Raw genomic sequence first — 21,352 nt, 5'->3', positions numbered from 1 at the left:
ACCATCTCAAGAGTACAAATGTAAAAAAGAGGCCATTTTCAATCAAAAAAATCCCAGAGTTTACTTTATTCCGCTTTAGAGACTGACACACACACGCATACAAAGACCTTCAACGACAACCCCGCCACCACAAGCTCGTCCCTCCCACCACCATCCCCCCTGTCCTCACTCCTCCCCCTTCCTCACTCCTCCCCCTGTCCTCACTCCTCCCCCTTCCTCCTCTCCACCGCCTTCAGACGTCCCTCCAGGCTGCTGAGACGACCCTCCACCACCACCGCCTTGTCAGAACCGGCGCCGGCCAGACCCAGCAGGGCGCAGCCCAGAACCAGGCCGGCCAGCCGGACCGCCGTGACGTCCGCGTCCGCGCCCCCGTCGCTGACGATCAGCCCGAACGCCCACAGCGCCGCTGCCGCCTTCAGGAACCAGAACACCCGCCTGACCACGCCCACCAACAGGCGCAGCACGACGGACAGCACCCAGTAGCCAATCAGAGCCAGGAGCCCCCACTGCGCCACAGAGGCCACGCCCTCTGGCGTGAAGGGGGGGAACGGCAACTTGACTAAAAGGATAGAGAGAGATAGAGAGAAGGAAAGATAGAAAGATGAACACGAAAAGAGAAATTGTAATGGGTTACAAAGGACGCAGGTTGTTTGAGTCAGGTACGGCAGGTGTGACAGTACCATATGACAGAGCCAACAGGCCTGACGGAATATGAGCAGCGCTAGGAGGATTGTGTTGTGTGCTGTGCTGTGTTACATAACCCCAATGCGGAACAACTCTCAACAGTCACACCTACTCTCCCCTGACTGGAAGGGTGTGGCCCCCGGTTCCAAGCCTGGCTGAAACCCCCCGAGGTGGACAGACAGACGGGCTGTCACCCGCAAGACTGCGCCTCCTATTCTGCCTGACCAAGAAATAACTAAAACTAAATCTGGGTGTCACTAAAAACTGGAGCGCACACACATACAAAAAAAATTATGATTATCACATCATGTGCTGTACTGAACACAGTCAGTCAGTCAGTCAGTCAGTCAGTCAGTCAGTCAGTCAGTCACTAGTCAGTCACTCGTCAGTCAGTCACTCACTCACTCAGTCAGTCAGTTCCTCACTCACTCACTCACTCACTCACTCACTCACTCACTCACTCACTCACTCACTCACTCACTCACTCACTCACTCACTCAGTCAGTCAGTTCCTCAGTCAGTCAGTCAGTCAGTCAGTCAGTCAGTCAGTCACTAGTCAGTCACTCAAGTCAGTCAGTCAGTCAGTCAGTCAGTCAGTCAGTCAGTCACTAGTCAGTCAGTCAGTCACTCGTCAGTCAGTCAGTCAGTCAGTCAGTCAGTCAGTCAGTCAGTCAGTCAGTCACTCATCAGTCAGTCGTCAGTCAGTCAGCTTGTTACCCACCATCAACTCCTGTGACTCTGAGGATCTCTGTGACGTAAACGGCGATGACATTTAGTCCGCTGGCAGCTCCCTCCGCCAAGAACCGGATCAGCATCTCCACGAACTGAGAGAGAGAGAGAGAGAGAGAGAGAGAGAGAGAAACAGAGAGAGAGAGAAAAACAGAGAGAGAGAGAGAGAGAGAAACAGAGAGAAAGAGAGAGAGAAACAGAGAGGGAGAGAGAGAGAGAGAGAGAGCGTGTGAGAGAGAGAGATACTTTAGATGCCTACATAGTTGTATAATCAAAAGACAAGGAAGCAGAAATCAATCTGTTGTCTCTGATAAAAAGGAATTTAGGTTCTAGGCGTAGCGGGAAGGACAAACATTCCAACGTCGGCCTCACAACACACACACCACCACCATGTTAACACACACACACACACACACACACCACCCACCATGTTAACACTCACACACACACACCACCACCCACCATGTTAACCCAAGATGCTACCGACTCCATGGAGAGTGACATCAGTCTCCCACCACAAGCCTCTACTTCGGTAGAGGGAAATGGCAGCACCACTGATACACCAGCGTGCAGCTGCCGCCAATCACGCTAAATAGGTGGGTCTCCTGATATGGGCTTGGTGTTGTCACTGATTCAATCATTCAGTCGTGTATCTCATGACTGATCAAGTTACTATGGCCCTTTGTCTTTGGTCTTATCTATGGGTTGAGATTACATTTTGTTTTGAAGGCGAATCAATTTAAACAAGTCCAGTCCCCTCGTATGGAAGGAGCTGTTTCCCAATGATGAGGAATCTGCAAGTGTTTCTCTCAAGCAGTCACTCACAATGCGGGCCGTTGATTCAGAAACACACTTGCTGTTTGTGACTTTGCTTTTACTTCAGAGGAGAGTGTGACAGCTGGATATCCCCCAGCCCCCCCCACCCCCCCCTCTTCCTGAAGAAGCCCCTCTCTAGCCCCCCCTCACAACCCCCCCCCCCCCCCCCCCCCATGTCCAGCTTAGCTGAGGTCAAGGGTACACAGCTCCTAGGACATACAGTAAGTGTCCTGCTTGCACCTGTTGCTACCACACACACACACACACACAGTGTTGTCTAGCGAGCATATCAGAGCGGGACACAGCCATCGTCACCGTGTGTGTATGAATAACTCGTATACACTAAAATCAATCTTGCAACATGTAGGCTACAGACTGGTCTAAAGATACACAGTGTAAGAACACACAGAACTGACACCTGAACATTTAATTGTGTTAGGCCTAGTCTTGTTATGCACACACCCACACTGTACGGTCTGTGACATGTGCAAACAAACAGCAGCAAGGAGCTTTGTTTGAGGCCCATGTCAGGAGCTGGTTAGATGGTGGAACACTGGTTGGTTCTCTTACCATGCCCATCGTATAGACGTTCTCCTGACCAAGAACTGACTCAAGATACAACAGCACACTCTGGGAAGGGACGCATGGGGTGGTGATAGCAAGAGAGGATTTGCATGGATATAAGCATAGATTAAATTAGGGCAGAGTAGAGGGAATTGAGAAGAGATTAGCGGGTAGAGGGGGTGAGTTGGGTGAGAGGGTCGGGGATAAGAGAAGAGTTTGGGGGGAGGGGAGAAGGAGAGATGAGGTGATAGGAGAGGGACAAGTTGATAAACCACGTAAAACAATGATTTAAGGAACAAAGATCACCCTCAAGTTAGTTCAGATAAAGATCAACAGTTGATATAAGTATGGGTAAGAAATATTAGATAACTTTATTTTGTTGTGGAAATATTTTTACCTCAACAGTAGATTTGATCACAGTTGTTCCAACAACGGATTCCACATATTGGTGAACATCCTCGCAGGTCCCGGTGATCAAGGACCGGAGACTCACTGATGGGGCGGGAGGAACATCCACCGGTACGGCCTGACCCAGGCAGCGCGGGGCCAAACCGAGCACCAAAACAAGTGTGGATAGTAAAAACTGTACCGAGGGACACGCGGGACGGTTGAAACTATTCGCGTTGACAGCCATGATAGAAAAATATGCAATTTCTAGCAACAGGAACAGCTGTCTAGTGTCTGTGTTAAATGTAGCCTAGTATGGGCTCATGTATAAACAATAAAAATGGCTTCTGGTGACAAAGCGACAGATTTACATTAGGCTACATCGACATAAAGCTACCAACACAATGAATAATAAAACGACCTTTTCAATGAATGAGAAACTTTGATCAAAAGTTTAGAGTCTACCAGGATCGAGTGATCATTCGACTAATTTGGTAGATGCAATTATAAAATGACTGAACAAACTCAGCGATTCGTATTAATAAACTTTGGCAAGGTAGCAACCCCAATCCAGACAGCACCGTTCAAGGACTGTATTAGCTCCGACTAGGCTATATTTGGTTGCAAACTACCTAAAATAGCACAGTGCGCGTTAAAATCTAGATTCTTTCGTTTTTTTAAATCCCAGACAGGAGACTTAAAAACTCAACAACGCTTTCTAAATTTGTGCGTAAAAGGAAAATATTCGAACACGCGCGGTGACGCTAAACCATGCATGCATGCTTCCCTAAAGCTTCTCGGTTCGGGATCGTATTCCAGACACTTCGGATAAACTATTCTTTTTGCCTCCGAGTTTGAATCGCTCACAACGCCACGACAGACAGTCTTGAATAAACTTTTTTCAGCTGCTGGTGCGGTTGGCGCCCCTCCCCTCAGTCGTTTCTGTAGTTCTATTCCTAAATTCTGACCTTGCTGCAATCCGATCTGGGTGTACGGAAGAGGGGGTTGGGGGCTTGGACGGGGGATAGCCTACAGTTATGCGTCATGCATTCGGATATTTGCACTCTGGGACTTGTGGTTCATTTATAGGGTCAACAGGAGCAGCAATGAGGGTAAGCACTAGATTTATTAACACTTGATGAGCAGAAGCTACAACACGAGCAGGTGTAGAAACGGCTCAGTTTCATACAGAAATTAGTAAGTTTGCTGTCGTGTGGGCTTGAATCCCAACCTTAAGCACCTCTTCACCTCTCCTGCACGTTCACATCTGTGAAACACCAAGCAAAAAAACTCGCTTGAATAAAAAATGAAACAAAAAACAGCTTTTCTCATTTCGATGGCAGTTTAATGACTTGAAGAGCAGCGATACACAGCATCAGATCCAGGCGTCTGTAGCTCTGCCTGACAAGGCAGCACGCAAATTAAAAAAAAAACAAGGAAACAAAGACGGGGAAGTACAGTAACAACAACATCATCATCATCATCGTCATCATCATCATCACAATCAAAGATACATGGATACAAACAGGACAAGGCTCCTCCAGAGGAAGTGGACATTGATTATTTTCCCCTCTCCTCGCCTAGGTCATCTTTCTCTCAGGCACACACACACTCTCACACTCACTCTCACTCTCACTCTCACTCTCACTCTCAGGCAGAATCTCTTGTCTGTCTTTCCCAGTTAACAGAGGGATCTCTGGGAGGAGAAGCTGAACTTAAAAATGGCAACCGGTCTCTGTAGAACACGAGGACTCCAGGGCAGACAGAGAGTCCTGATTCACATCCCTCAGTCGCACCCCCGGAGCTGGGAGAGACCCCGGAATGCGCCTAGGGTAGCAATGTCAGTCAGCCATGTAAACGCTCGCCTGTGAGGAATCCCACCGCAACGGACAATCTTCACTCTGACTCTACACTAGGCCACAAGGCCGGCCTAGTGAGTAGCGAGCCAACGCGGTGTCTTTAGGCTTTGCATTCGTTCCAGCCAGGCAGTGTGAGTGGACAACTATAGCGATTCTGAATCACGGTCTCCGCATGGCGGTCCATCTCTTCATTAAGACACTGCGGTCGTCCTCTCCCTACATCCTGGTCCTTCACAGAAGAGTGAGGGCAGTCAGAGGGGCTGCAGAGAAGCTTCTAGACACTACAGCCCCCCGGGTGCTATTCTACCCTCTTAACCCCTCGCCAACCCCGCCCCGCCCATCAACCATGCCCCCCCCCCCGTCCTGTGCCCCGCCCTTATCCGATGTAGATGCGGTGGAAGTCGTTGGCTCCGAAGGCGGCGTTGCACTTGGGGCACTTCCTCTGCCTGGTGTCGTAGCGCGTCTTGACACACTCGAAGCAGAAGACGTGGAAACACTTGGTCAGGACGGCGTCCTTCACCCGAGAGTTGCAGCACGGGCAGGTCAGGCGCGCCTGGGAGAAGGGGGTGAATGAGCAAAGCGTTTCAGATTGTAAGTGCTTCTTACTCAGTGCTTCACGAGTATAAATAAAGTTTTGAAATGAAATTTGTATATATGGACAAATACGCCTGGGGAAGGGGGGGGGGTGAGCGAAGCGTTCCAGATTGTACAGGTGCATCTCAGAAAATTTGAATATTGTGAAAAGTTAATTATTTTCCGTAATTTAATTCAAAAAGTGAAACTTTCATATATTATAGATTCATTACACATGTAGTGAAATATCTCAAGGCTGATTGCCTCCATGCTCCACACTGATGCAGTAATTTGTGCAAAAGGAGCCCCCACCAAATATTGAGTGTATAAATGAACATACTGAACATGGATGGATCTAATTGATCTAGAATACATGAAAGTTTCACTGTTTGAATTAAATTACGGAAAATAATGGACTTTTTCCACAATATTCTAATTTTCTGAGATGCACCTGTAAGTATTTGGACAGAGGGACAAACACTCGTCTCACACACACCTTGTACTCGTTGATTTCCTCGTTCAGGATCTCGTCTCCGTTGCGGACGTTCTCTGCCGGTTTCTTGGCCTTCTCGATCTTCCTCCGCAGTTTGGAGATGTCCTCCTGTAACGCAGCAGAGGGCCGATCGGTCAGAGGAGGTCACGCCTCGGTCTGGACATGCTGCTTTTGTGTTAAGAGTTATTGTGCTTTGCTTTCTCATGTATGTGTTTTCCTGTTAGTGTGTGTGTGTGTGTGGGGGGGGGGGGGGTGTGGAGGATACAGTTATCACTGAGGGACTGTATGAGAGAATGTCTGTATACTGTGTGTGTTTGTGTGTGTGTGTGTGTGTGTGAGTGTGTGAGTGAGTGAGTGAGTGTGTGTGTGTGTGTGCGCGCAGGTGACCTGCGCACGGCGGGCGTTGAAGGACTCTTTCTCCCTGGAGATGCTGTTCTCTATGACCTCCTCCCGGACCGTGGTCAGCCTCTGCTGCACCTGCTCCAGCTGGGAGCGCACCTCCTCCGACAGCAACGCAGACTCCTGCGCCTGGGAGGGGCGGAGGGGAGGAGGGGGGGAGGAGGGGGGAGAGAGAGAGAGGGAAGAGGAGGAGGGAGAGAGAGGGGGGAGGAGGAGGAGGGAGGGAGAGGTGAGAAGAGAGAGGGAGAGAGAGGGGAGGAGAGAGAGGAGGAGGGAGAGAGAGGAGGAGGGAGAGAGAGGGGAGTAGAGAGAGAGGGGAGGAGAGAGAGAGGGGAGGAGAGAGAGAGGGGAGGAGAGAGAGGAGGGAGGGAGGGAGAGAGAGGGGAGGAGGTAGGAGAGAGAAGGAGGAGGGAGAGAGGGGGAGGAGAGAGAGAGGAGGAGGAGGGAGGAGAGAGGAGGATGACAGAGGGGAGGAGGAGGGAGAGGAGGAGAGCGAGGGGAGCAGGAGGAGATACGAGGAGGAGGGGGACAAGGAGAGAGAGGAGGGGAAGAGGAAGAGAAGGGAAGAGGAAGAGAGAGGAGGAGAGAGAGAGAGGATGAGGGAGAGTGAGAGGAGCGGATGAGGGGGAGTGAAAGGAGGGGAGGAGGGGGAGAGAGAGGAGAGGAGGGGGGGTGCAGTTCAGGTGAGGGAGAGTTGGTGGCAAGGAAATTGATGGGTGTTAGATGAACAATGTGAAAAGTTGATTTCAAACAGATGAGTGCTGTCTTAGTATTTATCCACTGTCTGAATGTGGATAGCATGGTGCACCGACTTGTGTGTGTGTGTGTATGTGTGTGTGTGTGTGTGTGTGTGCACGCGTTTGTATTACCTTGCGTTTGTTCATGTCCAGAGCCTGTGTCCTCAGTGCCAGCTCTCTCTCTGCAGTACCGATAGTTCCCTGTAGGAGGCGCTCTTTCTCCTCTAGCTTCCTCACCACCTGCAGCTGGGCATCCACCTGAGGGGAGGGGGGGGGGGAGAGAGAGAGAGAAGATGGGTGCTGTGAACAATCATTTTCTAACATAGCAAATTCAATACGTAAATATTTGTAAATCAGAGACAGGTATACTTTTAGTCACAGCATGTTTAGAAAAGACCACGAGAAAACTCTGGCTGTATTCCAAAACATACGTCTGAATGTACTGAGGGGCACTCCAATCCAAATTGTGTAAAAGTCACCCCTTTCAAAAGGCCCGTTTTCCAAATGAACAGGCAATGGTCAGTTTGCTCCCACAATTCTTTGCGACGTCAAACGACGAACAACAGGAAGTTGACTGCATTCTGAAGCAGGCTAAAAGTTTTGGCTCTCACGACTGTTAATGTCAGTTAAGTTTTAATAGTTTTTCAGGTAAGAAAGTAACCATATATTCCTAATATGAGGTAATTTGATCAAAATAGCACTTGTTTCTAAATCTGCTACAATGTAGATGGAGATCACTGGCCGGTGTCAATGTCTGCCTTGTTGACATAGTGTTGGCATGTGGCAGCCCATTCCAAACCAGCACTAAAACCCTACTCCCTAACTACCTAGTCCCCAACTCCCTAGCCCCTACTCCTTAACTCCCTTTTCCCCAACTCCCTAGCCCCTACTCCTTAACTCCCTTTTCCCCAACTCCCTAGCCCCTACTCCTTGACTCCCTTTTCCCTACTCCTTAACTCCCTTTTCCCCAACTCCCTAGCCCCTACTCCCTAGCCCCTACTCCTTAACTCCCTATTCCCCAACTCCCTAGCCCCTACTCCTTAACTCCCTTTTCCCCAACTCCCTAGCCCCTACTCCCTAGCCCCTACTCCTTAACTCCCTATTCCCCTACTCCCTAGCCCCTACTCCTTAACTCCCTATTCCCCAACTCCCTAGCCCCTACTCCCTAGCCCCTACTCCTTAACTCCCTATTCCCCAACTCCCTAGCCCCTACTCCTTAACTCCCTATTCCCCAACTCCCTAGCCCCTACTCCTTAACTCCCTATTCCCCAACTCCCTAGCCCCTACTCCTTAACTCCCTATTCCCCAACTCCCTAGCCCCTACTCCTTAACTCCATGCCCTTTAACTCCCTAGCCCCTATTCCCTAGCCCCTACCCCCTACTACCTACTGGATAACTCCCTACTCCCTAACTCCCTACTCCCTCACTCCTTACTCCCTACGGCCCTTCAGAGTTCCTCTACGGTTTGGAAGCCTGGAGTGAATGACGGTATGCTTGTTATGTGGTCTGCCCGTGTGTTCCAGCAGCGAGGGCCTGGGTCTCTCACCTGCGTTTTCAGAGTGAGCAGCTGGTCCGCCAGCTCCTCCTTCTCCTCCTTCAGCAGCTTGTGGATCTGGTTGGACTTGATCCTCTCGCTCATCAGCTTGAAGTTGGCGTCGTCCTTCTCCCTGAGCTGCTGCATCAGACGGATGTTCTGCTCCTGCATGTCCTCGAAGGCCTGGCCTGTCACGTCCATCTCACTCAGCAGTGCGTCCTCCTCCTGGCGCGCACGCACACACGCACACGCACGCACACGCGCACGCACGCACGCCGCAGGGACACGCACACAACACACACATTTTCAGACGGAAAGAGCATACTAATTGGCGACACAGACAGTGTTGGAGTGGAGGAACTCTTAACACCCCACTGTTAGCACAACACTCTGGTAACAGCAATCAAAATAAACATTTTAAAGCATGCACACACGCAGGGGCACGCAGGGACAAGAGCGCGCACACGCACATACAGATGAAGGGAAGGAGGTGTAGAGAGAGGAATGGAAGGTACTGTTGGCAGTGGTAGAGGGGTGGGGGTGGAGAGAAGGAAGAGGGTTAAATCACAGAAAGAAAGGGGGACGTGGAACAGGAAATGGTAGACATGAAACAGGAAATGGGAGACATGGAACAGGAAATGGTAAAAATAGAACAGGAAATGGGAGACATGAAACAGGAAATGGGAGACATGGAACAGGAAATGGTAAGACATGAAACAGACATGTGAGACATGGAACAGGAAATGGTAGACATGAAACAGGAAATGGGAGACATGGAACAGGAAATGGTAGACATGGAACAGGAAATGGTAATAGTCTTGACAAAGGGATGGGGAAGGAGCAGCAGGAAACCGCGGCAGACACTCCACACACCTGCTTGGCCAGGGACAGTTTCTTGTTGAGGATGTCGATCTGTTCCTCCACAGAGCGGATCTTCCTCAGAGCCTCCTCGTCAGCCATCTTCTTCCCCTCCCTCCTCTCCCTCTCCTCCAGGTCCCTCAGACGCTGCTTCAATTCCTCCGCCTGGCACAAACACACACACAAACACCACGTACATACGCACACAGACACACGCATGCACACGCACACAAACGCATGCACACGCACAAACACACAAAAAACACACGCATAAACACACAAAAACACAAAACATGTGCTACATGCATTATTGAGGTGTACTATACCGTATACTGACTATCGTGGTGTTTCTGTGTGTGTGTGTGTGTGTACAAGACTAAAGTGTGTGACATTTTTCAAATGCAACTAAACATTTTGATTGGTTGCCCCGGTGCCCCTGACATTCAGCAGGTCAGTCTCTGTTTGTAGACATTCAGCAGGTCAGTCTCTGTTTGTAGACATTCAGCAGGTCAGTCTCTGTTTGTAGACACTCAGCAGGTCAGTCTTTGTTTTTTAGAAACTCAGCAGGTCAGTCTCTGTTTGTGGAGACTCAGCAGGTCAGTCTCTGTTTGTGGAGACTCAGCAGGTCAGTCTCTGTTTGTAGACACTCAGCAGGTCAGTCTCTGTTTGTAGACACTCAGCAGGTCAGTGTCTGTTTGTAGACACTCAGCAGGTCAGTCTTTGTTTGTGGAGACTGGTCTCTGTTTGTTCTCCCACCCCAGGGTGCCCACTCTTGTCTTTTCATGTGTTTTCCAGGACTGGAAACTGAGCACCAGTTTTCCAGGACGCGTGGGAACCCTGACCTGCATTCTGCCAAGACCCGGGCCTACTCTGCCTCGGACATTCTTCTTGGCTGAATGCAGGTGGGGACTGGTGTGTGTGTGTGTGTGTGTGTGAAGCATTACAGGTGTATGTGTGTGTAATCAATAGTAGTTTCCCATAGGCTATTTGATAGATAAATAGTTTTACGAGTTTAACAGTTATATTTTCTGTCTTTACATTGATCTCCCCTCTGGCGCTGCTGCCCACGGGCCTTATGAGGACGTCATGCTACCAGATCTTGACTGAGGTGAAGCCAGTCGTTCACAAGCGGGAATGGGGATGAATGGGCGCTGAGAAATCCAATAACCTTAAAGACCACTCGTGACGGAATTCGCCTTATTCACCTGGCAGCCATATTGGTCAGTCTGGGGTGCGGAAGTGCCCGTTGACTTCAACGTTAAAAGTTCACTGTAAAAACACCACTTCAAGAACCAAAATAGTCAAAACAACAGGCTGAATACACTATCGGGGTTACAAACTCATCATTACCAGACTCCGATTGTTTTTCACTGCAGTTGTTTTCGCGTTTGGAAATACATGGAGGTGAATGAGCCATAGTTAGCCGTCAGCTGCATTCACTCCGATGTATTTCCAAATGCGAAAACAACAGCAGTGGTGTTTTTACAGTGAACTTTTAACAACCCAATATGGCTGCTGAGGTGAATAAGGCGAATAACCCCATAAAGAATAATACTACATGGAAAATATCATTACATTTTGATAAATGGCAACTAAAATGTACACATGCTACAAACAACATTCCCTGATAATCCATTACTTTGATCAAATCCCCTGACTTCCCCTATCTGGAATAGACTTTTTAAAATTCCATGATATTCCAGAAATTCCTTGACCCGTGGGAACCCTGTGAGAAAGTTAGGCACACCGGTGCAACGGACCAAGGTAAAAAGTTAGTCTGGAGCCCTGGTGTGTGTGCGTGTGTGTGTATGTGTGTGTGCGTGTGTGTGTGTGTATGTGTGTGTACCTCTGATTTGGCTTTCTTCTCCGCAGCCATGAGCTGCACCTTGTCCCTCTGCTCTTTGGGGGCCGAGCGATACATGTCCAGCAGCAGCTTCATCTCTCGCTGGGACTCCTGGGCCTTCCTGCATACATCACCACCAACACCGTTACCAACATCATTAACCCTACCCCTAACCCTGGGACTCCTGGGCCTTCCTGCATACATCACCACCAACACCGTTACCAACATCATTAACCCTACCCCTAACCCTGGGACTCCTGGGCCTTCCTGCATACATCACCACCAACACCGTTACCAACATCATTAACCCTACCCCTAACCCTGGGACTCCTGGGCCTTCCTGCATACATCACCACCAACACCGTTACCAACATCATTAACCCTACCCCTAACCCTGGGACTCCTGGGCCTTCCTGCATACATCACCACCAACACCGTTACCAACATCATTAACCCTACCCCTAACCCTGGGACTCCTGGGCCTTCCTGCATACATCACCACCAACACCGTTACCAACATCATTAACCCTACCCCTAACCCTGGGACTCCTGGGTTTTCCTACAGTACCACAGGATTAGCACAGCCTTCATCCTCATCACCACTGTCATCATCATCATCCTCATCATCATCGTTAACATCACAACACTTACTTAAGCTCCGCCCTGACGATCTTCAGCTGCTCCACTTCCTTCCTCTTTGGTCCTCCAATCACAGTCGGCCGCTCCCCGGTCACCTCTTCTGATTGGCTGCTGCTCCCGGCCTTCTCCTTCTCCTCCTTGAGCGCTGCGCTCCCTCCCCCGCCCCGGGTCGGACGCTCCTTCTCCTTCTCTCTCTCTTTCTCCTTCTCCTCCTTCTTGTCTTTTTCCTTCTCCTCCTCTTTCACTCCGTCTGCCTCTGCTCCTGGCTCTGTCTTAACAGAGACACCTACCGAGAGAGAGAGAGAGAGAGAGAGAGCGAGAAAGAGAGAGAGAGAAAGTGTGAGAGAGAGAGAGAGAGAGAGAGAGAGAGAAAGAGAGAGAGAGAGAAAACAACAATTCACTTTATTTCATTCACAAGGAGGCCAAGAAAACCTAGAACAAAAATTTAAGGAGTCAGTAATACATCTGTTATGAACGTGTAATTAACGCCCAGCGTGCGGCTTTACCAGTGCTGGTGGGAGTGGCCGAGCCGTTGTCAGTCTCCGCCTTCACAGTGACATCACCAGCAGCGGCCGGAGTGGGCGGGGAGGCGGTCTCTTCCTTCACGTCCAGCTCTGTGCTGGACTGGGACTGGAGGACAGAGCTGCCCTTCGAAGCGCGAGCCTGCAGGAGGCGAGAAAGGGATCGATTTTGATCATGTGACATCTACAGTACCTCAAAAGCTTTCACCAAAACTATCAACCGTGACGGTAGCTGAGCATCTACAGACAGGGCTGGGCTGGGACCGAAAAAAATCTGCCCTGGCATTTCTTCACGCTCCCTGAACATGTACCAACCATGTCACTTCCTGAAAACACTTCAGCTGTGGAATGAGTAAGAGGGACACACAATACACCTTCAAAAATTTAATTTTAATTCAAAAAATTCTTGCTTTTTGTCTTATCATATGTCTTATTTGTTTTTAACAGATGTGCTGTTTAATGATGGCACTGAGCCCAAAGGGGGCAGGGTTTAAAGTTGTGACTGGGCCAGTCAAGTGTCACCGACACCGTCAATTAAGAAAAAAAACAATGGGCAGATCTATCTGTTTTATGGGCTGGCAGACAAAAAAAGGCTGTTGTGTCGGCCCAAAACCAAACCTGGTACCTGGTTGAGGATTGTTTCCTTGTGAACAGAACCTGGTACCTGGTTGAGGTCGGTCTGTGCCTCTCTCAGCCTCAGCTTGTACTTCACCACCTCCCCCTTCATCTGCTGGTTGTGGGTCTGCAGAGTGCTGATCAGGTGACGCATCTCCCGGTTTATAGGGCCTGAGAGAGGGAGTGAGGGAAGAAAAGAGGAGAGGAGAGAGGGAGGAGAAAGGGGGGGGGTGAATAGGGAGGGGAGAGGAAGGAAGGAAAGGCAGGAGAGAGGGAGGGATAGAAGAAGAGAGAGAGAGGGAGAAAAAGGGAGTAAATCAATTTTTTCCATCCAGTGCGAGCTGAGCATATCTCTGACTGGCTGTTTAACCAGCGTGTTGAGCTGAGCAGATCTCTGACTGGCTGTTTACCGGCTTGTTCGTTGGCGGCGAGAGTCTGCTCGAACTCGATCCTCAGCATCTCATACTCCTTCCTGACCTGTGCCAGCGTGTCCTCCAGCTGGAACACCTCGGTCCGCACCTTCCTCTGCAGAGACACCTCGTCATTCTGGAACAAGACGGGAGGCTGTTACACACACGCAGGGAAGACACATATACACACACACAAGCAAACAAACACACACACACCTCCATGTGTTCTAGCTGCCGGAGGCGCGCGGTCCTGGTGGTGTGGAGTCGGGAGCGGGTCTCGTCCAGCTGGGACTTCAGGACCAGGGACTCGTTGTAGAGGACGGAGAACTGGGACTGGAGACAGCGGTACTCCGAGCTCTCCCTCACCACTCCCTCCGCACGACTTAGCAGCTCCAACTGAGGGGGGAGAGAGGGGGTGGGGGGTTAGAGAGGCAAGGGAGAAAGATGAGTATACAGGGCAGAGATGTCTGTCTGTCTGTCTGTCTGTCTGTCTGTCTGTCTGTCTGTCTGTCTGTCTGTCTATCTATCTATCTATCTATCTATCTATCTATCTATCTATCTATCTATCTATCTATCTATCTATCTATCTATCTATCTATCTATCTATCTATCTATCTATCTATCTACCTCTTGCTCGGGACAAAACCATGTATCTCCAAAATGGCAAGTTTTCAGAATGTTGAAGAACATTCCAATTTCCAATTTCTGTTCTTTTTGAACATAAAATCACATACGACAAGCTGTTTAAAATGCATTTAATTTGTCCCAGGGCTGGGAGGTGTTCAGAGGTTGTGAAGGGTAGTCCCAGCTTTCAATTAATGTAAAAAATAAAAAATCACCAACAGTGGAGATACGAGGTTTTGACCTGACAACAGTGCTCTGTTTCACAGCTAAAGCTCAGTGAGTGTGAGCCAGACATTTTGCGCTGGGCTGAAGTAGAGGTAGAGAGTGAGAGGAAGACCAGGGGTGCGTTCAAATTCAGCGAACATAGCGAACGTTTGCGAACGTCAGCAAACTATTTTCTGTTAGCTTTGTGTTCGCCGCAAACATTTGCTAACAGAAGCTAACAGTCTGGAGAGGTAGTTCGCCAGTAACGGAACGAGGATCACCATGGACCCAGGCTTACTGGAGATGTGCTCCCAGATGGGGATTGTTGCATTTATGCAAACTATTTGGAACGTTCATTAAAAGCCGTTCAAATGTGACCGTTTGGAGAAAACATGTTTGCGACGAACGTTCGCCTCTGTTAGCTGAATTTAAACGCAGCCCAGATAAGAGTTACAACAACGAGGAGTTTAATGGTCTTTAACAAGGCTCACTGCAGCTGTTGTTGTTGTTGTTTTAACAGTTTTAGGTGTCAGACTGTTTTTTAAAACTTTCGATTAGGAACCGTTAGAGCCTCCAGTACTTTTGTTGACACCACTCTGCCATATGAACTGCTCTGATCCTGGTGGTGGTGATGTGTCTCTCTCTCTCTCTCACTCACACACACAAACACACACACGCCTACACACACACACACACGCCCCCACACACGCCCCCACACACGCCCCCACACACGCCCCCACACACGCCCACACACACACGCCCACACACACACGCCCACACACACACGCCCACACACACACGCCCACACACGCGCCCACACACGCGCCCACACACGCGCCCACACACGCTCCCACACACACGCGCCCACACACACGCGCCCACACACACGCGCCCACACACGCGCCCACACACACGCGCCCACACACACGCGCCCACACACACGCGCCCACACACACGCGCCCACACACACGCGCCCACACACACACGCACACACACACACGCACACACACACACACACACACGCACACACACGCCCACACACACCCATGCCTCTCACCTTCATATTATTGTTCTCCTGGTTGACGTCCTGCAGATCCTGCTGGAGCCTCTGCAGCTCGCTGAGCCGGTTCTCCGCTAGCTCCCTGTTCTCCTCCAACTCACTGTTCATGTCCTCAAACTGAAGGGGGGGGGGGGGGGGGTTGGGAGAGAGAGAGGGGGTGGGTGGGAGAGAGGGAGCGAGAGAGTGTTGAATGTTATGAAAAGATGGCGGTTTTGTGCGGATCACTGCTTCACTGTTTGAAATTTGTGTCACTGAGACTCCAACACCCAGAATACCTTTCTCTTGTTGATGGTGATGGTTCCACACACACTGCTGGCCTCCCCACACACCTTGTAGCCTTTACTGTTCACCTGGGACACAGCACAGCAGGAGAGAGCACATTACAAAGACAAGCCGGCTACAAGGGCCGTCACACATGCGTGCGCACACACACACACACACACACTCACTCACACACACGCATCCTCACCCTCTCCAGTATTTCCCCCAGGTGTGTATTCAGGCGGTTCTCTCTGCGCCTGATCTTCTCCATGTCCCACTGGAGCTCCTCGATCAGACCCTGCAGCTCGCTGACACGCAGGTCGGCCTTGGCTACCGCGCGACCTAGAGACCGAGACTGAGAGAGAGAAGGAGAGGGGAGGACAGAGAGAGATAGAGAGAGGGAGGGAGAGATGGAAGGAAAGGGTAGGAGAGAGAGAGATAGATGGAAGGAGAGGATAGGAGAGAGAGAGAGAGAGATGGAAGGAGAGGGTGGGGGGGAGAGAGAAATGGAAGGAGAGGGTAGGGGAGAGAGAGAGATCGAAGGAGAGGGTGGGGGGGAGAGAGAGATGGAAGGAGAGGGTGGGGGGGGGAGAGAGAAATGGAAGGAGAGGGTAGGGGAGAGAGAGAGATGGAAGGAGCGGGTAGGGGAGAGAGAGAGATGGAAGGAGCGGGTAGGGGAGAGAGAGAGATGGAAGGAGCGGGTAGGGGAGAGAGAGATGGAAGGAGAGGGTAGGAGAGAGAGAGAGATGGAAGGAGAGGTTGGGGAGAGAGAGAGAGAGAGAGAGAGAGAGAGAGAGAGAGAGAGAGAGAGAGAGAGAGAGAAAGGGGGTACAGAAAATCAGTCAGAAGAAGAGAACCCGTGCAGAAGTCTACACACCAACACACTGTTTACAACCAAGAACACTGCTCTTACTGAGGAACAGCAGGACTGAGACTCATTATTATACATAGTATGAATCATAATTAAAGTATTATATGTATCTCTCTCTTTCTTTCCGTTCTGCACCTTACTCGACAGAGCCACAGCCAGCTCTGAAGCCATGACGTGACATCACACTCACCTCGCTGGTCATGTGACTGTGCTTCTGGTGCAGCTCGTCGGTCAGCTGACGAAGCCGCTCGTTCTCATTGGACAGCAGGGCGTTGAGCTGGGTGGCAGCTGGCCACACAGAGCCCTCTGGAAAGGCAGAGCATAATGAAGACTCATGAGTCTCTAGCATAATCATAGGACATCAACTGTCAACAAGTGCAGTAAGTGATGTCCCTCCACCAATGACGTATCGCCCCTTTGTGTGAACCAGTGGAAGGAAGTTTAACCATGTAGGAGTCATTTACAGGTCTATTCTGCTGATAATCCAACACCACTAGATTTTTGACATTAGTTGCCTCTAATTGTCGGTGCCTTATCCTAACTGACCCAAAACAATTTAGAAAGTTAAATCAAACACAACAATTGTTCACAGTGCATAAATCGCTGCTGGGTCTGACATCGCTGCCGTTAGCTGATTGGCTAATCAACTGCTAGCTTCAAGACAACATTCCATTCACATCTCTTACCAGCCAAGCACAAGTGCATCCAAGTTAATAAATATAGCTTCTTAAAATGTAATCAGTCAGTCAGCTGAGCTAGACACAACAGCTAGTTAATTAGGGATCAGGACGCAGCTAGACACAACAACTAGTTAATCAGTGATCAAGTCGCATCTTAACTTGGCTGAATGTGTCATGAAGCGTTAGTGGCCTCTGATCATTCTAAGATGTCCGACTATGACTATTAATAAGTATACCCACAATGCACCTAACCTAGGGCTGTGCAATAAAATCGATACAGCAATACATCCCAATATTGTTTTCCACAATACTGTATCGATTTCCCACGGTACAATATCGATACAGTAAAAAAAAAAAAAAAATATATATATATATTTTTCTTTTTGCAAAAGGGAAATATACAGAACAACATGAGGAATAGATATAGATACATGAAATTAAGGATATAATTCATTATTCATGTTGTATTTTCAGCTTTAAAAAAAAAAAACTAAAAAAAAAAACAGTAAATTATGTAGAGTTGCAATATGAATGTAACACAATATGTACGTTATCGTATCACAATGTATGGTGACACACATCGTATGGTGAGGTCCTTGCCAATACCCAGTCCTACTACCCTATGAGAATCTTAAAATGTAGAACAAGCAACAGACAAGCAAGGAAGCTCCTCCAGCTGTAAACTGTGTGGATTTGAAAAGTAGAAGGGCCCCTGAGTAGAATGGACGATACTTTTACTAATACACAGAGTATATTTTGTTGTGTATTATGGGCAATATGGCTGGCACCCTCCGTAATGGGCTCTGGTACAGTTTGTGGGACTAACAGAGGGCAGTGACTGTTATAACAGCCAGTCCCCTCCCTACGATTTCAGCAGGTGGAAGACAACAAACATCATTCCTCCAAGACCTTGCAGCTTTCCTTAACCACCCCGTCCCCTAAATCCTCATCTGTCTCACCCCTCCTTACCCTCTCATCTCTCTCAGGCCTCATCCCTCTCCCCTCCACACCAGACCCATCCCTCCCTCCTCTCACCCCTCTCTCCCAGGTCCACAGACACCCCGCCATGTCATCACCCTCCCCTCATCCTTCCATACCTCCTCCCCCTCTCCTCATCCTTCCATACCTCCTCCCCCTCTCCTCATCCTTCCATACCTCCTCCCCCTCTCCTCATTCTTCCATACCTCCTCACCCTCTCCTCATCCTTCCATAGCTCATCCTGGTCCTCACCCCTCTTCTCCCTCTCCTCCTCCTCCTCCCACCTCCACCTCAGCCTCCATCTCACCTCGCCCCGCCCCCCCTCCTCCATCTCACCTGCACCAGAGTTCAACTCCTTCTGTAGCTGCTCCACTGTGCTCTTCAGGCTGTCGTAGATTTCTACCACGCGATTGGCCTGTTTCTGGCTGGACTCCACCCTCTCCTTCAGTTCCGCCTCCATCTCCTCGCTGCTGCTACTGGCCAGCATGGCCAGGAAGGAGGTGGTTGTCTCCCCCGAGTGGCCTGGAGGGACATGACATGATGTTAACTTACTGCTGTATCTGGATGGAAGTGAATGGCACACTCAGTTTGGGAACAGTTTTAGGTGCTCAGCTTATCCAACAACATAATCAGCTACGGTAGACCAGCGAAGTTACATCCTAGGAGTAGCAACCAATCATTCACACACTCTCAGGCAAGCATGATGATCTGCCCCCCTCCCCCCACCACTCTTTCTCTTTTTCTCCCTCTCTCGTCATACCTCTGTCTTTGGCCCTCTCCTGGTTGGAGTCCCCGTCCGGCTCCGGAGTGTCAGGCTTCAGGCTCCGCCCCTCCCCGGCGGGCGTCTCCACCGGCTCGCTGCCTGACTGGTCGTTCTGCCTGGTGATCAGCCGCACGTTCTCATCAAACTGGGAGTTAGACACAGGGAGAGGGGGAGGGGAAGCCAACGCTGTTATCACACACTTTATTTCACCAGATTTAGATTAGTGTAAATAGGGCCAATATTATATCGTATATATATATATATATATATATTATAACTGTAGATCGATAGATAGATAGATGGATAGATAGATAGATAGATAGATAGATAGTAAACTTTAAAAATTCCCTTGATAATTTGTATTTCTCTTTGCACTTAAATAAAAAACTTACAAAAATAGCATAGTAAATGTTTCCCTCCATCTTGTGTGGGGTTGTGTGTGTCTGTGAATGAAAGGTCACCTGGTGGAGTTGTGTGTGTCTGTGAGTGAAAGGTCACCTGATGGAGTTGTGTGTGTCTGTGAGTGAAAGGTCACCTGGTGGAATTGTGTGTGTCTGTAAGTGAAGGGTCACCTGGTTCCAGTATCTGTTGAGGATGAGCAGACTGGCGTCATCGGTAGACTGACGAGTTTCCAGCCGCTCGATTCTCTCTCTCAGCTCATCCTCGATCACCTGCAAAACCAAGCTCACAGTGAGGGTGTGTGGGCCACATCCATCAGTGTATCCCATTACCCTAGTCAAATTCTTAGTATGTGTTAACCATATACATGGCAAATGTACTGAACGGACTGACTGATTTGTGATATCTGATATGTAGAACAAAAGTGTGAGTGTGTGTGTCTTCTATACTATTCTACCTGTCTTTGATCGAGGGACTCTCCCAGCTTCCTGTTCTTCGCCTGGAGAGCTTTAACATCCTGCTCCTCCTGGAAACAAACAAAAACACATGAGCTCCACGGAAACAACAGGAATCAAAGACATTGTTGAAGACGAGTTAGGTAGGATTTTTGTGTTATTTTTTTAAATGTTTTACAGCCAGACAAATCGACAACCTGGAGACCACAGAACAACCTCAGCAGCTCTCCTACTCACAGAGTTGGGTGCTCCGAGCTTGATGACCGTCTCCACGGCGGTGGCGCTGACCCCCGGGCCGCCGTCCTCTCCTCCCTCCCGGTCCCGGCGCTTCTCCGGGGGCGCGCCGGACGAGGATGGGCCGCCGCTGGATTCACATGGACGCTTCAGTCCAGACATCCTCAGACCGCTGAAACAAAGAGACCATGAAGGACATTCATCTAGACAGAAAACTAGCTAGCTAACGTTAATGATGGGTGTCCTAGATAGCAGTAGATTTCGCTGTGGGGATGGTAACTGTTAGCACGCTTAAAGTAGGCTAACTATTAGAGAGCTGTGGGCGGCGCTCATGTGTACAGTGATGCATAATGTTCAAACATATCCCGTTCAACTCGCTATCTACCTGTTCGTCAATTAACACTGGTGGTAGATAGATAGATAGATAGATAGATAGCTAAGTTAGCTAGTGGTGCTAGCTATCTACCGGCAGCTAACGTCAGCTAGCTAGCTAGCTAGCAACTTTTAGCGGGCTATGTCTAGCCAATTCAAATATTCAACGGGCTGTCAAATTGCCTCGCTAGGCACAGAACTTAGTCCGGACACGGCTCCACTATGCGTTTCAACCGTAGTTTCAGGTTCTCGCATAACAGTCTTACCGATTTGGATAAAAATGTTTTAACTGAATCTGTCTGTGTTGATGATGGGCAGCTTCTTGGGATTGCCTTCCGGAGACGGAAGTACCGATGTCAACAATGAAAATCGAACCAGTCGCTATTTGAAAGTGCGCCACCCGCTGGCAGGAATAGTACAATACATACAAAGTGCTGATTTGACAGCCCATGGTAGTGCTGTAGTCCCTAAAAAACGGTTGTGGCTAGATGGGGTACAGCTACGGCCTGTGTTTTAGACTAGTTCCCATAAATGCAGAGACTGGTCAAACCTTAACTCCAAACCTGACCCAACCCTATAGGCTACCTAAGCCTAGCCTTAACCCTGAACCTAGCCTCAACTTAACCCTAACCCTAAATGGCCTCTGTGTTTATGGGAACAAGCCTTTACCATCCTTCTACACCATCCATAGTTGTACCCCTTCTAGCCACGACCCTAAAAACCTTGTTGGGCTGGTGATATCTGGACCCAAGAGCAGACACGATAGGCGTAGGGGGACAAGTCCACGTTT

The 21,352-nt window shown here is 49.5% G+C and overlaps 2 protein-coding genes across 2 annotated transcripts; both read right to left on the bottom strand.

Moving 5' to 3' along the window:
- Positions 1-200: 200 nt before the first annotated feature.
- On the bottom strand, positions 201-2,855 carry LOC311317538 (uncharacterized protein; the record flags this gene model as incomplete). The annotated part of the gene is made up of 3 exons (XM_084448612.1): positions 2,800-2,855; positions 1,406-1,508; positions 201-559 (listed from the first exon to the last, which is right to left on the bottom strand). Exons 1-3 carry the CDS (start codon positions 2,806-2,808, stop codon positions 201-203), a joined length of 471 nt encoding a protein of 156 aa, XP_084304738.1. The 5' UTR covers positions 2,809-2,855.
- Positions 2,856-5,415: 2,560 nt separating this feature from the next.
- rnf20 (ring finger protein 20, E3 ubiquitin protein ligase) lies at positions 5,416-20,895 on the bottom strand (the record flags this gene model as incomplete). Its single annotated transcript, XM_084449244.1, has 22 exons — positions 20,829-20,895; positions 20,194-20,362; positions 19,959-20,027; positions 19,675-19,773; positions 19,100-19,247; positions 18,676-18,861; positions 16,872-16,987; positions 16,019-16,165; positions 15,825-15,899; positions 15,547-15,666; positions 13,878-14,057; positions 13,662-13,797; positions 13,301-13,422; positions 12,622-12,778; positions 12,128-12,401; positions 11,480-11,597; positions 9,649-9,798; positions 8,788-9,000; positions 7,374-7,499; positions 6,493-6,633; positions 6,109-6,213; positions 5,416-5,592 (listed from the first exon to the last, which is right to left on the bottom strand). Exons 2-22 carry the CDS (start codon positions 20,350-20,352, stop codon positions 5,416-5,418), a joined length of 3,018 nt encoding a protein of 1,005 aa, XP_084305370.1. The 5' UTR covers positions 20,353-20,362; positions 20,829-20,895.
- Between the last annotated feature and the right edge of the window lie 457 nt (positions 20,896-21,352).

The sequence above is a fragment of the Borostomias antarcticus genome (assembly GCF_949987555.1).
Source record: "Borostomias antarcticus genome assembly, chromosome: 14".
NCBI lineage: Eukaryota > Metazoa > Chordata > Actinopteri > Stomiiformes > Stomiidae > Borostomias > Borostomias antarcticus.
Note: the sequence above shows the minus strand (reverse complement) of the source record. Positions and strands in the feature narration are given on the sequence as shown.